This window comes from Halichondria panicea, chromosome 12, assembly GCF_963675165.1.
Source record: "Halichondria panicea chromosome 12, odHalPani1.1, whole genome shotgun sequence".
Lineage (NCBI taxonomy): Eukaryota > Metazoa > Porifera > Demospongiae > Suberitida > Halichondriidae > Halichondria > Halichondria panicea.
This window is the reverse complement of record NC_087388.1, coordinates 6,179,604-6,200,200: the sequence shown is the minus strand read 5'-3', so window position 1 is coordinate 6,200,200 and position 20,597 is coordinate 6,179,604. Positions and strand designations below refer to the sequence as shown.

General features: G+C 44.2%; 3 protein-coding genes and 1 long non-coding RNA gene across 4 annotated transcripts; 1 reads left to right on the top strand and 3 right to left on the bottom strand.

The window, feature by feature from the left end:
- Nucleotides 1-17: 17 nt before the first annotated feature.
- On the bottom strand, nucleotides 18-1,025 carry LOC135345660 (uncharacterized). The gene is made up of 4 exons (XR_010397783.1): nucleotides 741-1,025; nucleotides 433-683; nucleotides 260-365; nucleotides 18-204 (listed from the first exon to the last, which is right to left on the bottom strand). It is a non-coding gene; the product is annotated as an uncharacterized LOC135345660 (long non-coding RNA).
- A 1,571-nt stretch (nucleotides 1,026-2,596) lies between these two features.
- Nucleotides 2,597-4,585, bottom strand: LOC135345526 (piggyBac transposable element-derived protein 4-like). The gene has a single exon (XM_064542941.1). The coding sequence runs from the start codon at nucleotides 4,577-4,579 to the stop codon at nucleotides 2,984-2,986; it is 1,596 nt and encodes a 531-aa protein (XP_064399011.1). The 5' UTR covers nucleotides 4,580-4,585; the 3' UTR covers nucleotides 2,597-2,983.
- Nucleotides 4,586-6,947: 2,362 nt separating this feature from the next.
- Nucleotides 6,948-12,443, bottom strand: LOC135345426 (uncharacterized). Its single transcript, XM_064542849.1, has 10 exons — nucleotides 12,282-12,443; nucleotides 11,885-12,014; nucleotides 10,762-11,524; nucleotides 10,362-10,526; nucleotides 9,829-9,973; nucleotides 9,391-9,538; nucleotides 8,900-9,111; nucleotides 7,951-8,070; nucleotides 7,498-7,623; nucleotides 6,948-7,159 (listed from the first exon to the last, which is right to left on the bottom strand). The coding sequence occupies exons 1-10, from the start codon at nucleotides 12,337-12,339 to the stop codon at nucleotides 7,110-7,112; spliced, it is 1,917 nt and encodes a 638-aa protein (XP_064398919.1). The 5' UTR covers nucleotides 12,340-12,443; the 3' UTR covers nucleotides 6,948-7,109.
- Nucleotides 12,417-20,432, top strand: LOC135345425 (uncharacterized). Its single transcript, XM_064542848.1, has 12 exons — nucleotides 12,417-13,426; nucleotides 13,885-14,088; nucleotides 14,264-14,376; nucleotides 14,751-14,944; nucleotides 15,256-15,421; nucleotides 16,012-16,151; nucleotides 16,451-16,597; nucleotides 16,877-16,942; nucleotides 17,140-17,273; nucleotides 17,532-18,652; nucleotides 18,890-19,104; nucleotides 20,153-20,432. The coding sequence occupies exons 1-12, from the start codon at nucleotides 12,760-12,762 to the stop codon at nucleotides 20,352-20,354; spliced, it is 3,369 nt and encodes a 1,122-aa protein (XP_064398918.1). The 5' UTR covers nucleotides 12,417-12,759; the 3' UTR covers nucleotides 20,355-20,432.
- The last annotated feature ends 165 nt before the right edge of the window (nucleotides 20,433-20,597 follow it).

Genomic DNA, 20,597 nt, shown 5'->3' with positions numbered 1-20,597 from the left:
TTCCAATTTTATATTCAAGAGAACGACAAAAAGCATCGACACCAATACACCCTTCCAGCAAAAGTGACTCCATCCATAGTAGCAGATCCTGATGAAATGCTAGGGTGGGAGTTGCTGGTGTCGCTGGCCACATGTTATGCCGCACAAGAGTAACAGCCTCAGGCTCACACTTGCAGAAGGTTACGCACACACAATGCTGGAAACCTGTAAGTCATTGGATTCTTAGACACAGGCTATATCAGTGTAGTTAAACAAATACCTTTAGGATCAAGACAAACAACTTCTTTTATGTAAGTTGTACAGCAACAATGAAGTGCTGGAAAGGTTCTCGACTGCTTGAAATAGTATGGGTGAAGCATTCCATTCTGTAAAATCAGATCGCATGCATTAAATAATCACAAATGTACAGCAGTATGTTTGATTAGTGCATACTTTCCAGAGAAAAGGTCGATGAAAAATATTTGTCAGAGAGTGTACTGAGTCCACATGGTTGGCACAGTAGTATGCCTGTGGTCCACAATCCCGGCAAATTGCAACAGCGGGTTCTTCACACTCGGCACACACAGAACAAGGGGAAGGAATTCCGGTTTCTACACTGGCACGTAGCAACTGGACACGCACTTCAGCCCAGTTGTCAGCAGCCTTCTGCTGTCGCTTCTCATAAGCACTTGAGCTCACCGTGTCTGGAAAAGTGATGTCATCCTGCCCCGAGCTCTCTGGATCATGATCATGCCACTCACTACTGATTAATACATCTGGAGAGTCGCCACTGATAACATCAGTAGGCCTGCTCGCTCCATGTACATCTACTTCTTCAGCTTCATTTTTATCACTGGAGAGGAACCTAGTACTGCTGGAAGAATTAACAGAAGAGGATTCTGGCACAGCAGACAAAGAGAGAGACTTTTTATGCACAGCACGACGTTTTGAAGGAGATACTTCAAAGTAGGAGATAGATTGAGACTTAGGCTTCACACTTATCCTTCTCTTGCTCATGGCCGGCCAGCTAGCTATAGAATATAGATCTAGATCTCTGCGGAGCTAGCTCAGTGCACCCATAGATAAAAGAGCTCGCTACTATTATCCAGTGTTAACCATGCGAACCCCCTGGGCATCCACGTACACGCCCACTAAAAACATTTGACCTTTGATCCCATTGCGTGGGATGCCAATAACATTTGACCTTTGACCTCATTTCTGTCTGATCATTGATACGCGAGTGACTCAGCTGATGGCTGCATGGACATACATGCGCAGACAACTAGTACCAGGAGGCCTAGTTGTTCGCCTAACCGTTATAAAAGCGAAAACTCGGCCTGGGATCGAGGCTATTAGGGTATAAATGTTCGCGGTTTTCGCGGATTGAGCCTGTACCGCGAAAATTTATGAATAGTAGGCGTGTTCAGTATTATGGATTCGAGGTTAACGGTGTGGAGGTACAGCTGCATGTTGATGTGCGCATGCGCCAAAAGGCTGGAGCTCAGACCACGAAAATAAAATCCACGAAATCCTTTGTAATGGTCCATCCGCGAAAATTTATACCCTCGAAATATACCCCCTATAGACCCATTGCAGTGATGTAATTAATAATGATGTCATTGGAATGTCAGCCATTTTGAGGTACCAGCAGCAGACTTTTACGTACAATGAACTCGTACGATTTGGCTAGTATTTAGTAGCCTGGTTCCCAGGCCTTACTTTTTCTTGCTCTTGTCACTGTTCATCCATAAACATAAGAAAGACATAGTGAGGCAGCAAAGAAAGAAATGGGCGTACAGTAAGAAAAAGCATAGATGTAGGAGAGAGGGATTGGAAACGGAAGTAGATTTCAATGTACTTCACATATGACCTCGATAAACATCCGCGCCTCGCTTAACCCTTTCCTTGCCATTCGTGAAATCTGGAACAGGAGCGTCTTTAGGTCGATCAATTAGTGTGGATCCGGCCTCACCACGCCTCCAAGTCATTCTATTAGTCTAGATCCGGCTAGCAATTCTAGCTGGGACTCCCAGTTCTAGCTCCTTTTGTTTAGCGTGTCAGAGACTGGGAGAAGATGATTGGCACTCCCTGGCTCCTTTGGATGTACAGCTGTCCAGATCCCTAGAACATACCCTCCATTCTGACGAGTTATCAGTGCATAGGGTGCTTACTAGATTCTTGCCAGCCAGTACAGTTCAAGCTACACACAGCACCGCTCAACTATTCTCTACCCCATTATCTAGCTAAATCTGGTCCAACTAGACAGCAGACACAGCTAGTTAATTCAGTAAAGCCAGGGGTAGCCCTACTTCTACGGTTGTTCAGTACCCACGGTAACAATTCCTCTGGGCTGGGCTAACTAGTTGAGCCACGCCTCCCAATTCTCAAGGCTAGGTACATGTCTCTGTCTAGCTGCTTCTTCAGCTTCTTGCTCAGTTTTGTGGCTTAGAGAAAGGCCAGCTACTCAGGGGGAAGAGTCCAGATGAAAGTCTGGCAGCCAGGTGACGTCCAAACGGTCAGTTATTCTTTCCACCAACTTTTTAATCTAGTCTAGTCCTGCTTGCACTGCTACTACTACTGCTGCCTACTGCTGCTACTCTTCCTAGCTAGTCAAAGGTTTCTTTTTTTTTTTTTTTTTTTTTTATAACTACATATGCACAAAGAGACATCAAAGCTTACATCAAAGGACACAGATTTTTAGCCTACTTGACTGATAAGGCGGTTACCTAGACTACAGTTTGTTTGTCAGGGAGGAGCTCACATACAACTTCATCTAATTCATCATAACGATTCCTTACCCATTGTTGTAATTTCTACAACAGATTGCCAAGGAAAGAGATAATTACAACAGAATTTACAACAGAGTGGGTTAGGGCCTCTCATATACAACTGAATTCTTTATCACAATTTTATTAATCATTGAAATAATACCCCTTTCCTCCCCTCTCCAAGGCCAATTTAGACCAGGAGAGTACCATCTAACAAAAATCAGTCACACAGCACATTAGCTAGCACATGTGTGTCCGATAACAGAGTGTCCTTTGCATATTCTTATGCGACAGTGGGGACATGCCATTGCAGTGTGTTGCTGCTCTCTGCTAGGGATCTTCTCCCGAACACACACTTGACAGCGCCCACGAGACACTCCGACACTATTTGCACTCACACGTGCGCCCTGTGATGGGGGGAAAACGATATTTAGACTGGCCAGACCTGAGGCACTGCTACGAGTACGTGGCACACCCAATAGACTATGAATTAGTTCCAATCGAAACCCTTTCAAAGGCATGGCCTTTGAACCCACCCTGACACAGTTGTGCCTGTATAGAATGTATGCATTATTCACACTAACGTCAAGGAATTGAAAGAAAATCCTGAACCAATACCGCCGACACTTTCTATCGTACCCATAGGTTTTCCTCATACGCCCTGTATTGTCAACTCCTCCCATGTACATGTTATATGCAGGGAGACAGGGGGGGACACTCTGAGAGCGTAGGGTACCGTCTTTGTGCATTCGCATTACAGTGTGGGGCATATGGTCAGGGAACACATTTGTTGCAAAGGACACAACTCTACGGTCGTTAAACATAGAGTAAGAAATATCACCAACAGTCATGGACGTATAGTCACCTTTGTCGAGTACCACATCCTTAAGACTTGCTGGGAAACCAGCAGCATTCTTCAAAATTGTGCCGACAGTAAACACATTTTGCTTAGCCAACTCTTCTATCAATGGACCGGACGTGTAAAAGTTGTCCATGTACACAACATGCTGATGACCATAAAAAGGAGTGAGTAAACGATGGACTACATTTTTCACAAGCCCTTTCACAGCTATCTTTTTCCCAGAGGAATCGGTGAGCTTACCACTGTATACATCAAACACACAGAGATACCCACAGCATGAACATGAGCAGCACCATACCTTGAACCCCAGTTTAACAGGCTTCTTGGGCATATGAATTTTCCCGCTTTTACGACCCTTGTACTTTATCATCATCTCATCAACGGAAAGCTCCTGACTGGGATTATACCTCATGAAGTAGTTGGCTTTAAGAGTCTCTAAAACAGTTTTTAGCTTGCTAGTTACCTTACGTGCATCAGTGATGGACGTATTGTCCTCACAGTGCAGATACCGCCATAAACTTTGGAACCTTTTGAGCGACATTACATTGCTCACACATTGTACACCTAAAAGGGGATCCTTGGACCAGTAGTCCGTAATTTCAGGGAGCCTATGAATGCCCATCTCTAGTACAATCCCCAAAAACACCCACAATTCGGCACTGTTTGTAGCTGACCAACCCTTAGCACCACACTGCCTAGCGTACAGGTTGGTCTGTTCGGCTATGTACTCACACAAACTATCGGGCCAAAGTAACTTAACAAAATCTAGGCATGGAGTTACAGACGGATCAAGTTGATCGACAGGACCGACCACACCGCCAAAGACGGGGTATCTTCCTGTGGACTTAGCTTTTTGGAGTCCATTGTCCCTCGCCAGCTTCCTCCGTTTGGGAGTCGGAGCCATGCCATCGACCATTTCGTCATCATCCTCCACTGCAGCATCTGCACGGAAACAAAGCATGAATATCATTAGAGTACCACAAGAGTGCTCGCCAGTGCAGGTGGGGGACAGGCTATGAATGTCATTATGTGGGCGTACCACACGCTAGTGGTGCTATGAATATCATTAACTACTGGGGGGGGTTAGGGCGCATAGGTACAGTACAGCAGAGGAAAAGGCTCGTCCACATCAAAGGCTCGTGGGAGGATCCCAACAAACCACAACAACCATGAATGTCATTATGTGGGCGTACCGCACGCTAGTGGTGCTATGAATATCATTAACTACTGGGGGGGGGGGGTTTAGGGCACATAGGTACAGTACAGCAGAGGAAAAGGCTCGTCCACATCAAAGGCTCGTGGGAGGAGCCCAACAAACCACAACAACCATGAATGTCATTATGTGGGCGTACCGCACGCTAGTGGTGCTATGAATATCATTAACTACTGGGGGGGGGGGGGTTAGGGCACATAGGTACAGTACAGCAGAGGAAAAGGCTCGTCCACATCAAAGGCTCGTGGGAGGAGCCCAACAAACCACAACAACCATGAATGTCATTACGTGGGCGTACCACACGCTAGTGGTGCTATGAATATCATTAACTACTGGGGGGGGGGGGGTTAGGGCACATAGGTACAGTACAGCAGAGGAAAAGGCTCGTCCCCATCAAAGGCTCGTGGGAGGAGCCCAACAAACCACAACAACCATGAATGTCATTATGTGGGCGTACCACACGCTAGTGGTGCTATGAATATCATTAACTACTGGGGGGGGGGGGGGTTAGGGCACATAGGTACAGTACAGCAGAGGAAAAGGCTCGTCCACATCAAAGGCTCGTGGGAGGAGCCCAACAAACCACAACAACCATGAATGTCATTACGTGGGCGTACCGCACGCTAGTGGTGCTATGAATATCATTAACTACTGGGGGGGAGGGGGTTAGGGCACATAGGTACAGTACAGCAGAGGAAAAGGCTCGTCCCCATCAAAGGCTCGTGGGAGGAGCCCAACAAACCACAACAACCATGAATGTCATTACGTGGGCGTACCGCACGCTAGTGGTGCTATGAATATCATTAACTACTGGGGGGGAGGGGGTTAGGGCACATAGGTACAGTACAGCAGAGGAAAAGGCTCGTCCCCATCAAAGGCTCGTGGGAGGAGCCCAACAAACCACAACAACCATGAATGTCATTACGTGGGCGTACCACACGCTAGTGGTGCTATGAATATCATTAACTACTGGGGGGGGGGGGTTAGGGCACATAGGTACAGTACAGCAGAGGAAAAGGCTCGTCCACATCAAAGGCTCGTGGGAGGAGCCCAACAAACCACAACAACCATGAATGTCATTACGTGGGTGTACCACACGCTAGTGGTGCTATGAATATCATTAACTACTGGGGGGGGGGGGGTTAGGGCACATAGGTACAGTACAGCAGAGGAAAAGGCTCGTGGGAGGAGCCCAACAAACCACAACAACCATGAATGTCATTACGTGGGCGTACCGCACGAGTGTGGTGCTATGAATATAATTAACTACTGGGGGGGGGGGTTAGGGCACACAGGTACAGTACAGCAGAGGAAAAGGCTCGTGGAAAAGGCTCGTCCCCATCAAAGGCTCGTGGGAGGAGCCCAACAAACCACAACAACCATGAATGTCATTATGTGGGCGTACCACACGCTAGTGGTGCTATGAATATCATTAATAGTGATTCTAGAACTGGTTAAGAAACTACGTAGCTACCACTCAATTTCATTGACGAGCATAGCATGCACATGACACTACATGTATGGATGGGTGACCTTTGATCACATAGTGTGCATGACCAGATATTAATTTATAATTAAAGCACCGCAGGTGCTGATGCCTCGGTGGAGATGCTAAAGCTACATAACATAAAACTGCTTTTAATCATGCATGCAAACTCAAAGAGTTGGTAATGATCGACCATGATTGTTGTTAAAAACGATCGATGCCAAAAGTTTAAGTCTAAAATTAATGGCTGCCGTCTGCAGAGCCTTGCAGCTCTCTTCTCACTCTTGCAGCTACCAATAGCTAGCGTTCTAGTGCAGAGCTAACTACTAAGTAGAGTAGCAACATTCGGTAAACAATTTTGGCTACGTGCTCTTCTGAAAAGGCTGCAATGGCATTTCAAGTAAGCAAAACTAAGCATAACTCGAGAACGAAGCATTATTTTGCAAATCCACGAATTAAAATCCAAGTAAACATGACTAGAAGCCTATAGAAACTCTTACTTGCACTTGATTTATCCTTGAGCAGCTGTAGCAGTCTACACAGACACACAAACACACTACTGTATACCTCGCTTGCGCATGCGGACCGAGGCATAATAATACGGGTTCACAATTCAGCTCAGTGTATTGTGTATCTGAATGGGGAAAATTATTGATTCAGCAACAGCGTAATAAGCAACCACAAAACATCCATGATTAAAACTAATGTCACAAAAATGTTTAATATAATAAGAATAAATTAAAGCAACAAGCAGTTGTATGTGCAGTGTACCTGTTCTAGGTATACAGTCAGTAGGTGTGGTTACATCCTAGTGAGGCAGGCGTTGGTCACCCGGCCAATACAGAAACCACCTGCAGAGAAACACAACGAGGATATAAAATAATTATTCCCATATGTAATATAGCAGGTACTGATGCGAATGAACACACGGGCATGCAACATAACTTTTGACATGCTGAAACACTAGCTAGCTATAGCTTGCAAGAGATTAACATGCAGAGTAGCTAGTACCAGCCCTATAACATTTATTTGGGGGCCTAGTGGGTTTAATTATAGCATTAACATTTGGTTAAAGCGAAGGAGATATGTACAATGTACACTACACAAACACATGTATATACCTGCGTAGCTGTTGGTAAGCTCAACGGGACTAATTTATAAATAAAGTGTACTCGTTGCCATTTGTCACCTTGTTGGTAAGCGTCGATCTTGAAGCAGTTGGTAGCTGCCTGGATATCACCATAGATCTCGTACTCGTGCTCGTACAGAATGAGGAGCTCCACAGCAAGATCAATCAGGAAGCTGGTACAGTTACCTACGAGGGGCGAGGGGGAGAGAGGAGGGGTCAGCGTATGTACGTACATCTATTAAAAGAGAGGTAAAGCTATCTGGTACCAGATATGTAGATACTGGTCAGTAGTGGTTGGGGTACTATAACTAGGCCAACGTTAAAGAGACAAATTAGTTTGTGTGATGATTTGACAATGAAAATTGAAATAGCCACTACATTGTACTTCGAAAATGGCACATCATATCACTTTTCAAGTACATGTAGTTTCTTTCAATTGAATTCTTATGGCTCCAGTAGCAACAAGTCAATTTTTACAGCCTATACAATTCCCGCACAGCATTGCCTGGTTACCTTCAGTGCATGAGATGAGGGCAGTGATGAACTTTGAGAGGTCCTCCACAACAACAGTCTCATCACACTGTACCAGAGCATCACGCACGTCAGACAGGCCCTGAGAAAACAAGTGGAGCCCTGTGTGTGTGTGTGTGTGTGCATGGTGTGTGTGGGGAGTGACGTTATGCTTAGGGAGGAGATACAATTGGTAGCAAGTTTTAAAGTTGTAATGAGTACAACAATGTTTATAATTATGCCTCGGTGCGCATGCACAAGCGAGGTATACGGTAGTGTGTTTGTGTGTCTGTGTGTGTGTCTGTCTGTCTGTGTGTGTAGACTGCTACAGCTGCTCAAGGATGAATCAAGTGCAAGTAAGAGTTTCTATAGGCTTCTAGTCATGTTTACTTGGATTTTAATTCGTAGATTTGCAAAATAATGCTTTGTTCTCGAGTTATACCTAGTTTTGCTTACTTGGAAAGCCATTGCAGCCTTTTCAGAAGAGCACGTAGCCAAACTTGTTTACCGAGTGTTGCTACTCTACTTAGTAGTTAGCTCTGCACTAAAACGCTAGCTATTGGTAGCTGCAAGAGTGAGAAGAGAGCTGCAAGGCTCTGCTAATGCAGCCATTAATTTTAGACTTGAACTTTTGGCATAGATCGTTTTTAACAATAATAATGGTCGATCATTACCCACTCTGTGAATTTTTGCATGCAGCAAAATTATCAGTAGCTTTATGTTATGTAGCTTTGGCATCTTCACCGAGGCATCAGCACCTGCTGTGCTTTCATTAACCAAGCACACTATTATTATACCAGGAGTGCATGATATCATGCACTCCTCATTATACTATCCGCATCATTTTCAATAGATGTCATTGTGTGTGTGTAAAATTCAGTTAATTGTACTATTGCCTGCTAATACAAACACAAAATGCACACAATACAGTGAAATCAGTAAAACCACTCACCTTCAAAGATGTGTCTGTCCTCGAAGGCCACGAAAGCGTCTCTAAAAGTCTCAACAGTCCTGTTCCCGTCCTCCACACACTCAGTGATATTCTCATTGATACCTCCGAGCCCTCGAGCAATGCCCTTGTATACCTGCTCCCACTCCAGGTCCGTGGTGCCGTGGTCAACTGTGGCCAGGGATTCCAGTACAGCTACGTACTCTTTATTCACCCTGGAGAGTGGGGGGGGGGGGGTTACTATACAAGCTAGGCCATAAGTATTTGGAGCTAGAGTGCTATACGACTGTGCAAACATTAACGAATGTAACATAACACAAAAAGCTATTGCCTTTAAAAACAGGCTCTATATTAATTAATCAATTATTATACCACGAAAATTGCAACCATTTGGAAGGCAAGTACACTGCCTATATATAAGGTGACCCAACACACCAAGTTATTGCCAAGAGCAACTAGAATCCTATTTTTTCTCTAACCACACAGTAACTTACATGTACTTGTATTCATAGGCACCGTTGGGCAGGATGGCTGTGAAGTTAATGGCCCCCTTGGGTACGGGATCTTTGAGGGGGTTCTGGGTGCCCCCCACATAGGCAAAGTCAATGTACTCACGGCCAGCAGCCCCCTTAGGGTACACTCCTGCAAATTGATATTTATACATGTAATAACAAAATGAGAGATCACACAATGTTTCAAATCAAGTAATAGTTGTGACACATGGGATATATTGGCTCAATAGTGACGTTTGCCCTCGAGGCCTGCGGCCCTCGGGCCTACGTCATCTGCCCACTCAAATGCAACAAATACTCATAATGACTATGGAATAGTAAATTAAACAATAAACCTAACCTATCTTTGGTCTGAAGAAAAGTGTCCATTACAAAGGGATTACACTATATACATAAGATAATTGTGATAATTGTACCCACCTATCCAGTCCTTGTGCGTGGCCTCGTCCACTGGGATGGCCCAGCTGACAGTGACGTTGCGTCCAAACTCCACCACTGCAGGACTGAGACTGAAGGATAGTGGTGACTGCTTGTAGCGGCCAATCGTGTCAGGGTACTTGGAAAACTGGAGGAAGGGAAGGGAGAGGCCTTAAATTATTATAGTGGGCAACTAAGATGATGACAGCTAGGGGGTTTGAACGGCCATAACTTTTGTTCTGCTGATCAGATTTCAATGATTTAATGATTTTTTGGTAGCTCAAAGTGAGCTCTTTCAGATGGCGTATTAAAATTGAAGGTCATTTTCGAGGCCAAATTTGACAAAAAAGCGTGAGCTATAGGTGGGGGAAAAGTACAAAATCAGGTCTGATCAAAATGTGAACTAAACACACCATCTGATAGCGTTTTTTTTGAAAATCAGAAAATCATTGAAATTGTATCAGCGAAACTTGAGTTAAGCCCATTTATATGCATTTGACCCACTGCACATACATGTACTGATAATGCATACTCACTGCGTATGCCTGCCACCATCCATTTTCATCGATGGCGAGGGTGGGTTGACTGACGAGCTGCCCTGAGGGTAGATGGCCCAGGGCCTCCCAGTCACTCCAGCTGCCATCCCTCTCTGACTGCCAGATATGGTACAGCTGTCCATCCTTGGAACCAACCACAAACACCTGTCAGGGAATCAAAGAATACACAAGTTCATAAGAAAATGCTAATTGATAATCAGGATGACATCACGACCATTTTCTTCACTTAATTTTCTACCTACAGTAGTTGAAACTGCAGACATGCATAATAATATTGATCGTCATTACAATAAAAGCTCTTCTCAACATATTTATATTGCTTCAGAATAATCACTAGATGAAGGCCTCAAAAAGCATTTCCCCAGCCCCGCCCACTCACCTCCACTCCTAGATGAATATTGTGTGTGACAGAGAAGGGATTATCGACATCTTTATTCGAGGGCGGCTCTCCACCAAGACCATGGAACAGGCCCCAGGTACAAGGACCCCACGGATTGCTGACTCGATCGCAAGTTGTCTGATATATCTGATGCATCTCGTTGTCTTCACCGCGAACAAAGAGATTTAGGACGCCATTGAAGTCACTATGGCTCATTTGATGTGCGACTGGTGCAGAGTTGAATTTCGGAGAAAAAGGACCGCCCAATTTTGTCCAAGAATTGCTGAAACTCGTTTTTCCAGTTTGCCATATATGGTGTGTGTGGGCGTCGTCTAAAGTTGCAAACACTTCAAAACGTCCCAGAAATGTGTTCAGAGTCACATAAGGGTCAAAGGTCAAATATCCGCCACCTCCAATCTGCGTCCACTTCTGATTGGCCGGAATTAAACTCGAGTTGTAAATGTTCCAAAATAATTGCGATTCGTTTGTCTGAGATCTCACAAATACATATGTTAGGTTGTCACGAGAAATAGCCTTGAGAGCATCGATATGATGCACATCTGTGGTGAACTTGGACGAGGGTAGGTTTGTAGACAATGGCTGCTCTTTAAACTCGAGTGAGGAGGTAGACTTTCTGTAAGAGTACACTTGTCCGTTGGAGCCTTGGGCAAATACGAACGTGGCATATGCTTTCTGGAGGGGATCGTACATTGAGACAGCCACCGGGTTGGAGGCAATAGTGATGGAGTTCATCTGTTTGGTGCTGTGCATGTGAGGGGGTGGTCAATTGTTAGCGTACATACACAGAGCTTGATCAGATAAAGCATTGTCTTTGATGCACTACCACAACAACAACAATGTACAAACGAGCCAATTAATTAATAGGGCCATCCATGCATATGCGCATTTTTGCATACAAGAAATTTAGCCAGACCATGAACTATCTATACAAAGAACATCTGCATGTGTGTGTGCAGGCCAGGATGCATGTTGGTGGTGGTTGGTATAGACTACGAAAGACATCACATACACACACTAAAATAACATTTATTTATCTGCAAAGCAACCCTTCTAACTAAAAGTAACATTCTCTGAAACAACAATCTTCCTCTACCCGACTCACCCCTTGGTCCAGTTGTCCCCATCAGGAGAAGTGTAGTAGTAGAGGTTGTACTTGTCATCTATTGCAAAGGCAAGAAAGCCACTCCCATCTCGTATCAGGGAGAGTCGGACTGGGCTAATAGCCGATGACACTGTGCGTGTGTGTGTGTGTGTGTGTGTGTGATGCTGCGATTAAAACGGAATATTGGATGCGTCTAAATTAGTGCGAATATAGGAAACACGATTCTCACAGATACATACTTGTAAACATGTACATAATTGAATGCAACGACAACTATCAAACATCATTCACACAGTCACACCACCAAAACAGCTTGTGCTCACAAGTCACCAGGCCTACACTAGGCTACAGTGTGTACGTGTCCCGCACAACATGCACAGCTGCAGACACGACTAACCTGAACCACAAATGGCCAACAACGTAAGAAACACTGCACAACTTGAGACAGCCATCATCCTTTAATTAATTATGTTTGTTTACATTCTAATAAAACGAAAAACAAGCCTTCGAGTCCAAAGCAATATTGAAAAGAAAAGGAAGCCTTATTAGCAACATTGTACATACTGAAAGTACATCAGTCTATTTAGATCTCAAAGGTCACCATACAGAAACTACATACAAGCTCTCACTGCACTGTGTTTATCTAGACATTTCGAAGTCTTTAGCAGCAGCCGGAGCAGGAACGAATCAACAATCAAGCTATATTATAGCAGGGTACGGTCAAGAGATTTTATTAATCGAAGTCTAGCAGCAGGATCTAGGACAAGACAATCAAGCTAGCAAGGATCAAGGGATAATATAAATAGTCTCGTACCCAGCCTCTTCATTTGCCACACTATCAAGGGCTAGGGATCATCAGTCAGATATCGTGTATAATGGCGTCCATCCCCCTCACCAACAAGAGTGGCGTGAGGACTAGCACACCATCTCTCAAGAAGACTACACAACTCTACAAGGCACAGTTGCTACGCCTAGAGGCAAAACACGAACAGCTGATACAGAAACGAGAGAGCGTTAATAACCGAGGCTTTGTCATTTTGGACGAGAATAAAACCGCTTCGTCACGTCCGTCACGGCACACCGTAGCGTCTCCATCGAGAAGGGGGGGTGCTCCTGTTGTTAGGACCATCGAGGCGAGTGTACAAGTGGAGAGAACATCTCAATTAAAGGAACCCAAGACGGAAAAATCGAAATCTCAGCAAACACTCGTTGAGCAAACGGAAGGATATCATTCTGATGTTAACTCGTTAATTTCCACGGCTACAAGTATCCTAATTGAATCGGTCGAATTGCGATTAGGTTTTCTACGAGATATAATTTCTAAACTGAACACTCTTTATCACGAAGCCCCTAAACTGCCCACCCCTCCCGAGTTAGGTTACCAACGTTACGATGAATGGGTCGGATCTAATCAGCGACTATTGGAGCTAAACGCACAGCTGTACGATATCGAGAGGCTCAAGTTTGAGTTGAAACAGAAGAAATCGGCAGCTCAGAAAGTCAAAAAGAGCAAAGTAGGAGGAGAGGACTCTGACCTTGCAGGTGAGGGACACACACACTACACTGTATTATTTGTTCACACACATGCACACATCCGTACACACACTGACAGTTATAATGTGTTCACACACATGCGTATACTATAGCTCTACTGTATACTCTACTGTATAGCTCCTATATTGGAATGGCTGTAACTTTAGTTTTGGCGATCCAATTTCAATAATTTTCGGATTTTCTGAAAGCTCAGAAAAAACTGATCCAGATGGTATGTTCAGCTCACAATTTTTCATCGAACCCAATTTTGAACTTTTCCCCCACCTTATAGCCCACGCTTTTTTATCAAAAATGGCCTCAAAAATGAACTTCAATTTTAACGCACCATTTGATTAAGCTCACTTTAAGCTTCCAGAAAATCATAATATCATTGAAATCCGATCAACCAAAGTCTAGTTATGACCCTCACAAGTTTTGCACATCCACACACACACACACACACACAGGCGGTCTGTTCCTGAAGAGCAGCGTGGAACGTATCCAATCGCTCATGTCCCGGTTCTCGTTCCAGATTCCTCTCCAAGACAGGACGGCCACCTACCTTCAGGAGCTGCTCAATCCTCGGGGGGACAAGACGACACTAGAGGCTCAGAAGATACAGGAGTATGTGAGGGTGTGTCTATCCAATATAGACACACCCACTGATACCGGTAACCAATAGTGTTGCATGTGTACTGTGCATGGGAGAATTAATGTTGTCCACAATTAATTGAAAATGAGAGTATGTAGTATTTAATAACATTGCTACAGTAATTGTAAAATCAAAATCAAAGTATAAACGCAGTAATTATTAACCTCTGACCTCTGATCTCCGACCTCCTCCAGTGATTGGAGCCCACCCTCAGTCCTACCAACAGTTTATGGCGGTCCTCTGTAGCTATATAGTGGAGAAGCAACGGGAGGTGCAGGGAGAGCAGCTGCCTCACGCCCTCGTCTTTGTGAGTGGGTGTGTGAGAGTGTGGGGTGGGTGTGTGAGAGTGTGGGGTGGGTGGGTGTGTGAGAGTGTGGGGTGGGTGTGTGAAAGTGTGGGGTGGGTGTGGGGTGGCTGTGTGTGAGTGTGGGGTGGGTGTGTGAGAGTGTGAGAGTGTGGTGTGGGTTTCTTCAATATTCGTAGTAGTACTATATTTCCAACTCTGGGGCAACTTATTTAAAAGTTCCAGGGTAAGAGACATTTTAATATTACAACAAAAGAACTACCATATTTAGAGCCGTACATTTCATACAATAGTGTGCTTGTCTGTAATATTATGTTGTATGCGTAATCACATTATTACTTGTGTAAATTTTTTCCTTCTCTCAATCGACCAATCAGAGCACAGTCGAGCGTCACCTGATGCCCCAGATCCTCCCTGCTGTCATACGCCACGTTACCGCGGGAGAAAGAGACGCTATCATAGAGAAACAGTGTGATCGATATTCAACGGTTACGCTGAGTCAACTAAAGATCAACGCAAAATTGCATAGCAACGAATTAATCCCATTCTTTGAGTCCATCACACAACTGAGGTGAGGGAGATACATGCCATCAAAGAGAAGTATCTGATTGGCTTGTGTTTGATAGGAAATGCAGCATCGACGAAATTGTAACATACAGTCATGATTATGAGTACATAGTATTACTTCAATGCTGCACATGCGTACGTAGTTCACAATAATTGAACTGTCCTTACAGCTAGTGTATGTATTCAAGCTACTCTCTTATAACATACCTGTATCCATTCCACTCGTCCTTGCACTAAGCATTTCATTACGTACCTCTTCCCACACCCCCCCACACGTACACTCCACACAACACACACCACACACACACCACACAGGGCCTCCTATTTCTCCCCCACACCCACTGACAAGATGTACGCAGTGGTGGCCGCTGCTAAGGCTCTATACGAGCGCCTGGGGGCAATGGGTGAGTCCTCTATTGATGGAGACAGCTTCCTGGACCTGTGGGTCTACGTCATACTCAGGGCAAAGGTCAAGGACCTGGTGAGTGTACGTACACGCATATTGCCAGCTGTGGGTATATAAGTAGTCTCACTAAAAGTTATGTTGAGAATGGCTCTTTTAATGTTGTATTTATACAGTTGGGAAACAGTTGTGCAGTAATCATTGGACTAATGTTACATGTGCATTGTATATAGCTGTGATGTTGACGTAAGAATAATCACTGTTTGTCAATTTTAAAAGCCTATTAAACTAAGTTTAGATGCCATAGAATCACGATGCTAGACAACCAGCACATTGTATATAATACTCAAGACAATGAAACCACCTCAGCCACCTCATACAGTCAAGTCATAGTGTACGGTGATTGCATGGTTTGTGCATTAACAGCCTATACATGCTGTACATGCATCTCTGTTTATTCTAGCTACGTACCATAGAACAACGATGCAGTACTTAATGCAGTGCTTAATGCAGTACTTAATGCAGTACTTAATGCAGTACTTAATGCAGTACTTAATGCAGTGCTTAATGCAGTACTTAATGCAGTACTTAATGCAGTACTTAATGCAGTACTTACATGTAATGCAGTCTGTCTGTCCTCAACAATTATTCCCCCTCCCTCTCTCCAGGCGACCAACCTCCATTTCATGGTTGAGTATGGTAACCCCACGCTAGCTCTGGACGAGGCTGGCTATTATCTCACTTGTCTAGAGGCAGCGGTCACCTTCATCGAGAGTCTAGAGCCGCAGCAGCTGGACATCACTGGAGTGTGAGTGGGTGTGGGTGTGGGGTGTGAGTGTGTGGGGTGTGAGTGTGTGTGGGGTGTGTGAGTGTGTGTGGGTGTGAGTGTGTGGGGTGTGTGGAGTTTTGAACGGCCATGCATACAGTGTACATATAACTTATTCCGTTGATCCAATTTCAAAGATTTTATGGTAGCTCTTTTAGATGGTATATTAACATTTTTGAGGCCTTTGACAAAAAAAGTGTGGGCTAGGTGGGGGAAAGTTTATAATCGGGTATAATTAAAAATTTTGTAGTTGAATTCTTTTTCTAACACGTACTACACAGGGAAACAGATTATGTGGTGTGTGAGTGCTCCAAGTTTCAAGAGTTGTCTGCTCATCCCTCAGCTAGTTTTCAGGTTCTCAACGCCAGAGCCGAGTTGCTAGGTTACCGTGTGGGTGTGGTCAAAGACTGGGCCCTCAACAAATCAAAGTGAGTATGAAAGACAGTACTGTATATAATTTATAGCGCCACTCTAATTACACGAATTTGAATATTTTTCCCATAATTATAACACAAATATAAATTTTTCTGATGCTGTATAATTATATCAACTACTGTAGTGCTTGTGCGACAGGCATAATTATATTAGTGGCACCTGTATTTGTCATTATCTTATACCTCGATCTTTTAATCAAATGCAGCATTCTGTACAGTACATGTACAATTATTGTAACCTTCATTTACATGTACATTCACACACTGCTCTAGACTGGTGAGTGCAGTTCTGATAGCCACCGGAGATTCTACTGATGTGGCCATCGTCTCTGTCATCAGGTGTGTTGTGTGGTGTTTAGCAGTGTGCATAGCTGTTAGCTTTCAGGGCAAATTGTCTGTGAGGAATGTTCAGTTTAGTTCAAAAATTGGCCTGGGAACGAGACTAGCTGTCTACTTAGCTTAATTATATATGTACATGTAGTTATATAGGTATATATACGTGTATACACAGTACCTCATTTCATACACTTTCTCAGGTTTTCTCTGGACTACTCGAGTGTCCCATGCACTGAGTACCTGACTGATGCCCTGAGGGAAGTATCCCTCAACGGACTCTCCTGTTCCGCTACTCCACTGGGACTGGCTGTCATCGCTGACACAGCGGACATGAGTGAGTACATTGTTAGGGGTGCTGTAGACAGTGCTGATACTTTTGTGGTCTGAGCTACTCCGCCTTCTCCCCTCGTTTAATGGTTCAGGGAGCCGACTCTTTTAGCTGCCATAACTCAAATTCTGTGGATTCAATTTCAACGATTTTTTGAAAGCTTAGATAGAGACCCCACACATACACACATAGACCCCTCACACCACACACATCCACCCCCTCACACACACAGACCCTCACACATCCACCCCCTCACACACACAGACCCCCACAGCCTCCTGGTACTGCCCACTGGTGACTACGATGCACACCAAGCTCAACTCATGCACGTACTCCAACTGATACGACTGGGCAGCAAAGAACGAGAAGACATTAGCCTCGCACCCGCACCTAGTATGGTTTTATCACAGTCAGTTGAAAATGGCTTCCTATACGTGGCCACACCGAACGCAACAACTTTGCCAATGGCCATTAGAAAAAATCGATCCCGAGTAAATTCCGATGGATCTTGGTTGAGCCTGTCTACCAATCGCTCTGGTTACAGCGACGACAGAAGAGCGGCTTCTTTCACGGAGAGCACAGCGTATAATGCATCTCCATATCTAGTAGGCATGGAGTCTGAAGTGAGCTTGCATACGCTGCCATTTAGCTCACCTGATAAGCAACACAAAGCTGGAGGGAAACAGCAAACTCCCGGATGGTTTGGACGAAAATTCAAAAGCCGAAAGGACAAATCTCGCGATCATGTTTGGCACTCCACGAGTGATGATCGACATCGAGATATGCGCTCACAGTATCCTGACTCGAACGGGGAGATTACTAGAGAGTATCCAAGCTCTAGGACCAAGTATACTGTTTCTGGAGGACGTGATGGATACTCCTCTCTACCTTCCGTTGAAAATTCACCAGCCCATCAAAATAGCCGAAATGTACAAACTGTTGAGGTCGAAGTTCACGAATCGATTCATCAGTCACACACCCTGGACAGCGTTGTCATCGGTAACCCGAATAATTCTATTCAAAACGGACTATTCGATAGTTCGATTGAACTCAACAAGTCTCAAAAGCAAAGTTCCACTCAGAAACCACCTGCTTCACTTGACGTAGTGCATGCTTCATTGCACCCTGGTAGTGGAAATTCAGCAGGGAATGAATTATCGAAAAATGAGAACGGAGAAATTGAATTTGGAACGAGTCCAACAATTAGCTTATCCAGTCAACGATCTGTCTCGCTAGCTGAGGATCCTTTTTTGACGATTTCTGCTCAATTTTTCTCGGAGGAGAATGTTCGATTTCTGGAGGGCAATTTTCTACTGAATCACATGGTGTCTGGTGACTATGATGCTGTGAGGGAGTCCATGACAACCATTATCAGACAAGCACAGGTGAGTGTGTGGGTGGGTGTACAGTACAGACTATAGTGTATGCCTATATTTATGTGTAAATATGTACTCTCTCCGATCAATGGTATATAAGGCAGCATTTTACGTATACTGTCTAAGTTAAGCCAATATTGTACTGCACAATGAGACCCATGCATGTTATTGTACATGTACAGCAGTTACATTTAATGCTTGTGTAGCCATTGAACTAATCCCCCCCACACATACACACACGCGCAGCTGTTCCTCCAACGCCTCAACTATCTGAGCAGTAGCCATCGATTGGACGGACTCTACTCTGACTCCACCCTCTCCTCGGTCCAACGGTTCCAGAGGTCCCACAACACTCATCGGAGCACCCCCCTCCTCACACTCCCGGAGAATGGTCTCCTCACACCTCCCACAATGCAGTACCTGAGACAAGCACTCCTCACACTCTACGCTAACATGATCAGGTATAACTGAAAGATATACTACGTCTATACGTACGTGTTTGTACATGCATGTATACATGCTGTCAGTGTGTGTACTCCCAGTTCAATAAATACTGTGCCCTGCATTGTATTAGGATTATTGCTGACAGCCGTGTGTAATAAACCATATAGTGCATGCTTGTAATTGGATGAATAGAATGGTTGGTTAAAACTACAGTAGACTCTCGTTAATCCGGTCACCCTTGGGACCATGCAGCTTGGCCGGAATAGCGAGGTGGCTGCAGCTCAGGAAATAGCCGTGGCTTAAAAATGACCTTACCTCGAATCTAATGACTACTTTTGCGGTTCTTGACTCGATGATAATGTAAGATAATGAATCATTCTGTTCTCTATTTAACCCATTGCTAAACCACACCCAAAACATCATATCCGGCCGTCTAAAATTACATTGAAAACCTTGTTTGGGGCAGCCAGCACTGGCCAGTAAACGGAATAGCGAGTGGCCGTACTTCAGGGTGAGTTTTGTGCAGTAAACATATAGCTAGCATTCCGTGCCAAGCCAAAGGGCCGTTATATCGAGGTGGCCGTACTTAGAGAGCCGGAATAGCGAGAGTCTACTGTACTGTGTAGAATCAGGAGTGCACTCCTGTGGCTTTATTATATACCGTATAGTGGGAAATTTTTGTGGGGTGCAAAATTTCGCGTTTTTCGAGGGCAGAGTAGTTATAACGCGAAAATTAAAACTGGAATAAACTCCCACGCACCGGTATTTCACATGCAAAGCTATTGGTGGGTGTGGTTTCCTGACATTGAAACGCAGAACCCACGAAAAAAATCTGCTGAGCGCTTTGGAACCAAAGAGCGAATATACGGTAGTTGAAAGTACATGTAGCACAATCTCACAATAGTCTATATAGTCCTTAAACTGGTATTCATACATGTGTTCGGGGAAACGTTGTTTGTTGACTCATCTGTACCATGCATACGTATAGTTGATACCATGATATAATCATGTATACTGCTTCTAAGCAACCATTTAAATTTATCGTGCATAATTATTTCTCTACAGACTTGGCTTTGATAAGCACCTCGGAGTGAACTTTGACCCCACCTCAACTGACGTCAGATATGTGGATCTATTCAAAAAGTGTGTACAGAAGTTCCAAGAATCAAACAATCTGATTGGACGCTGTCAGCTAGGAGTATTATGTAGTAACACTGTTAATAAGATGAGACATGTTTTGAGAACAGATAAAAACTTCACTAGATAGTTTAGAGATCACTTGTAATACTCGAATACATCGCTTTTGTGTCTTTAAAAAATTAATATGAATCGATGTTGGAATAATATTATGAACCATAATTATATAGACCTTAATTTGACAAGCACACTCGGGGTGAACTTTAATCCCACCTCAACTGACACCAACGAAATTAATGTGTATATATACAGAAGTTCCAAGAATCAAACGATCTGATTGAATGCTTTCATCTTGGAGCACTACATGATATGT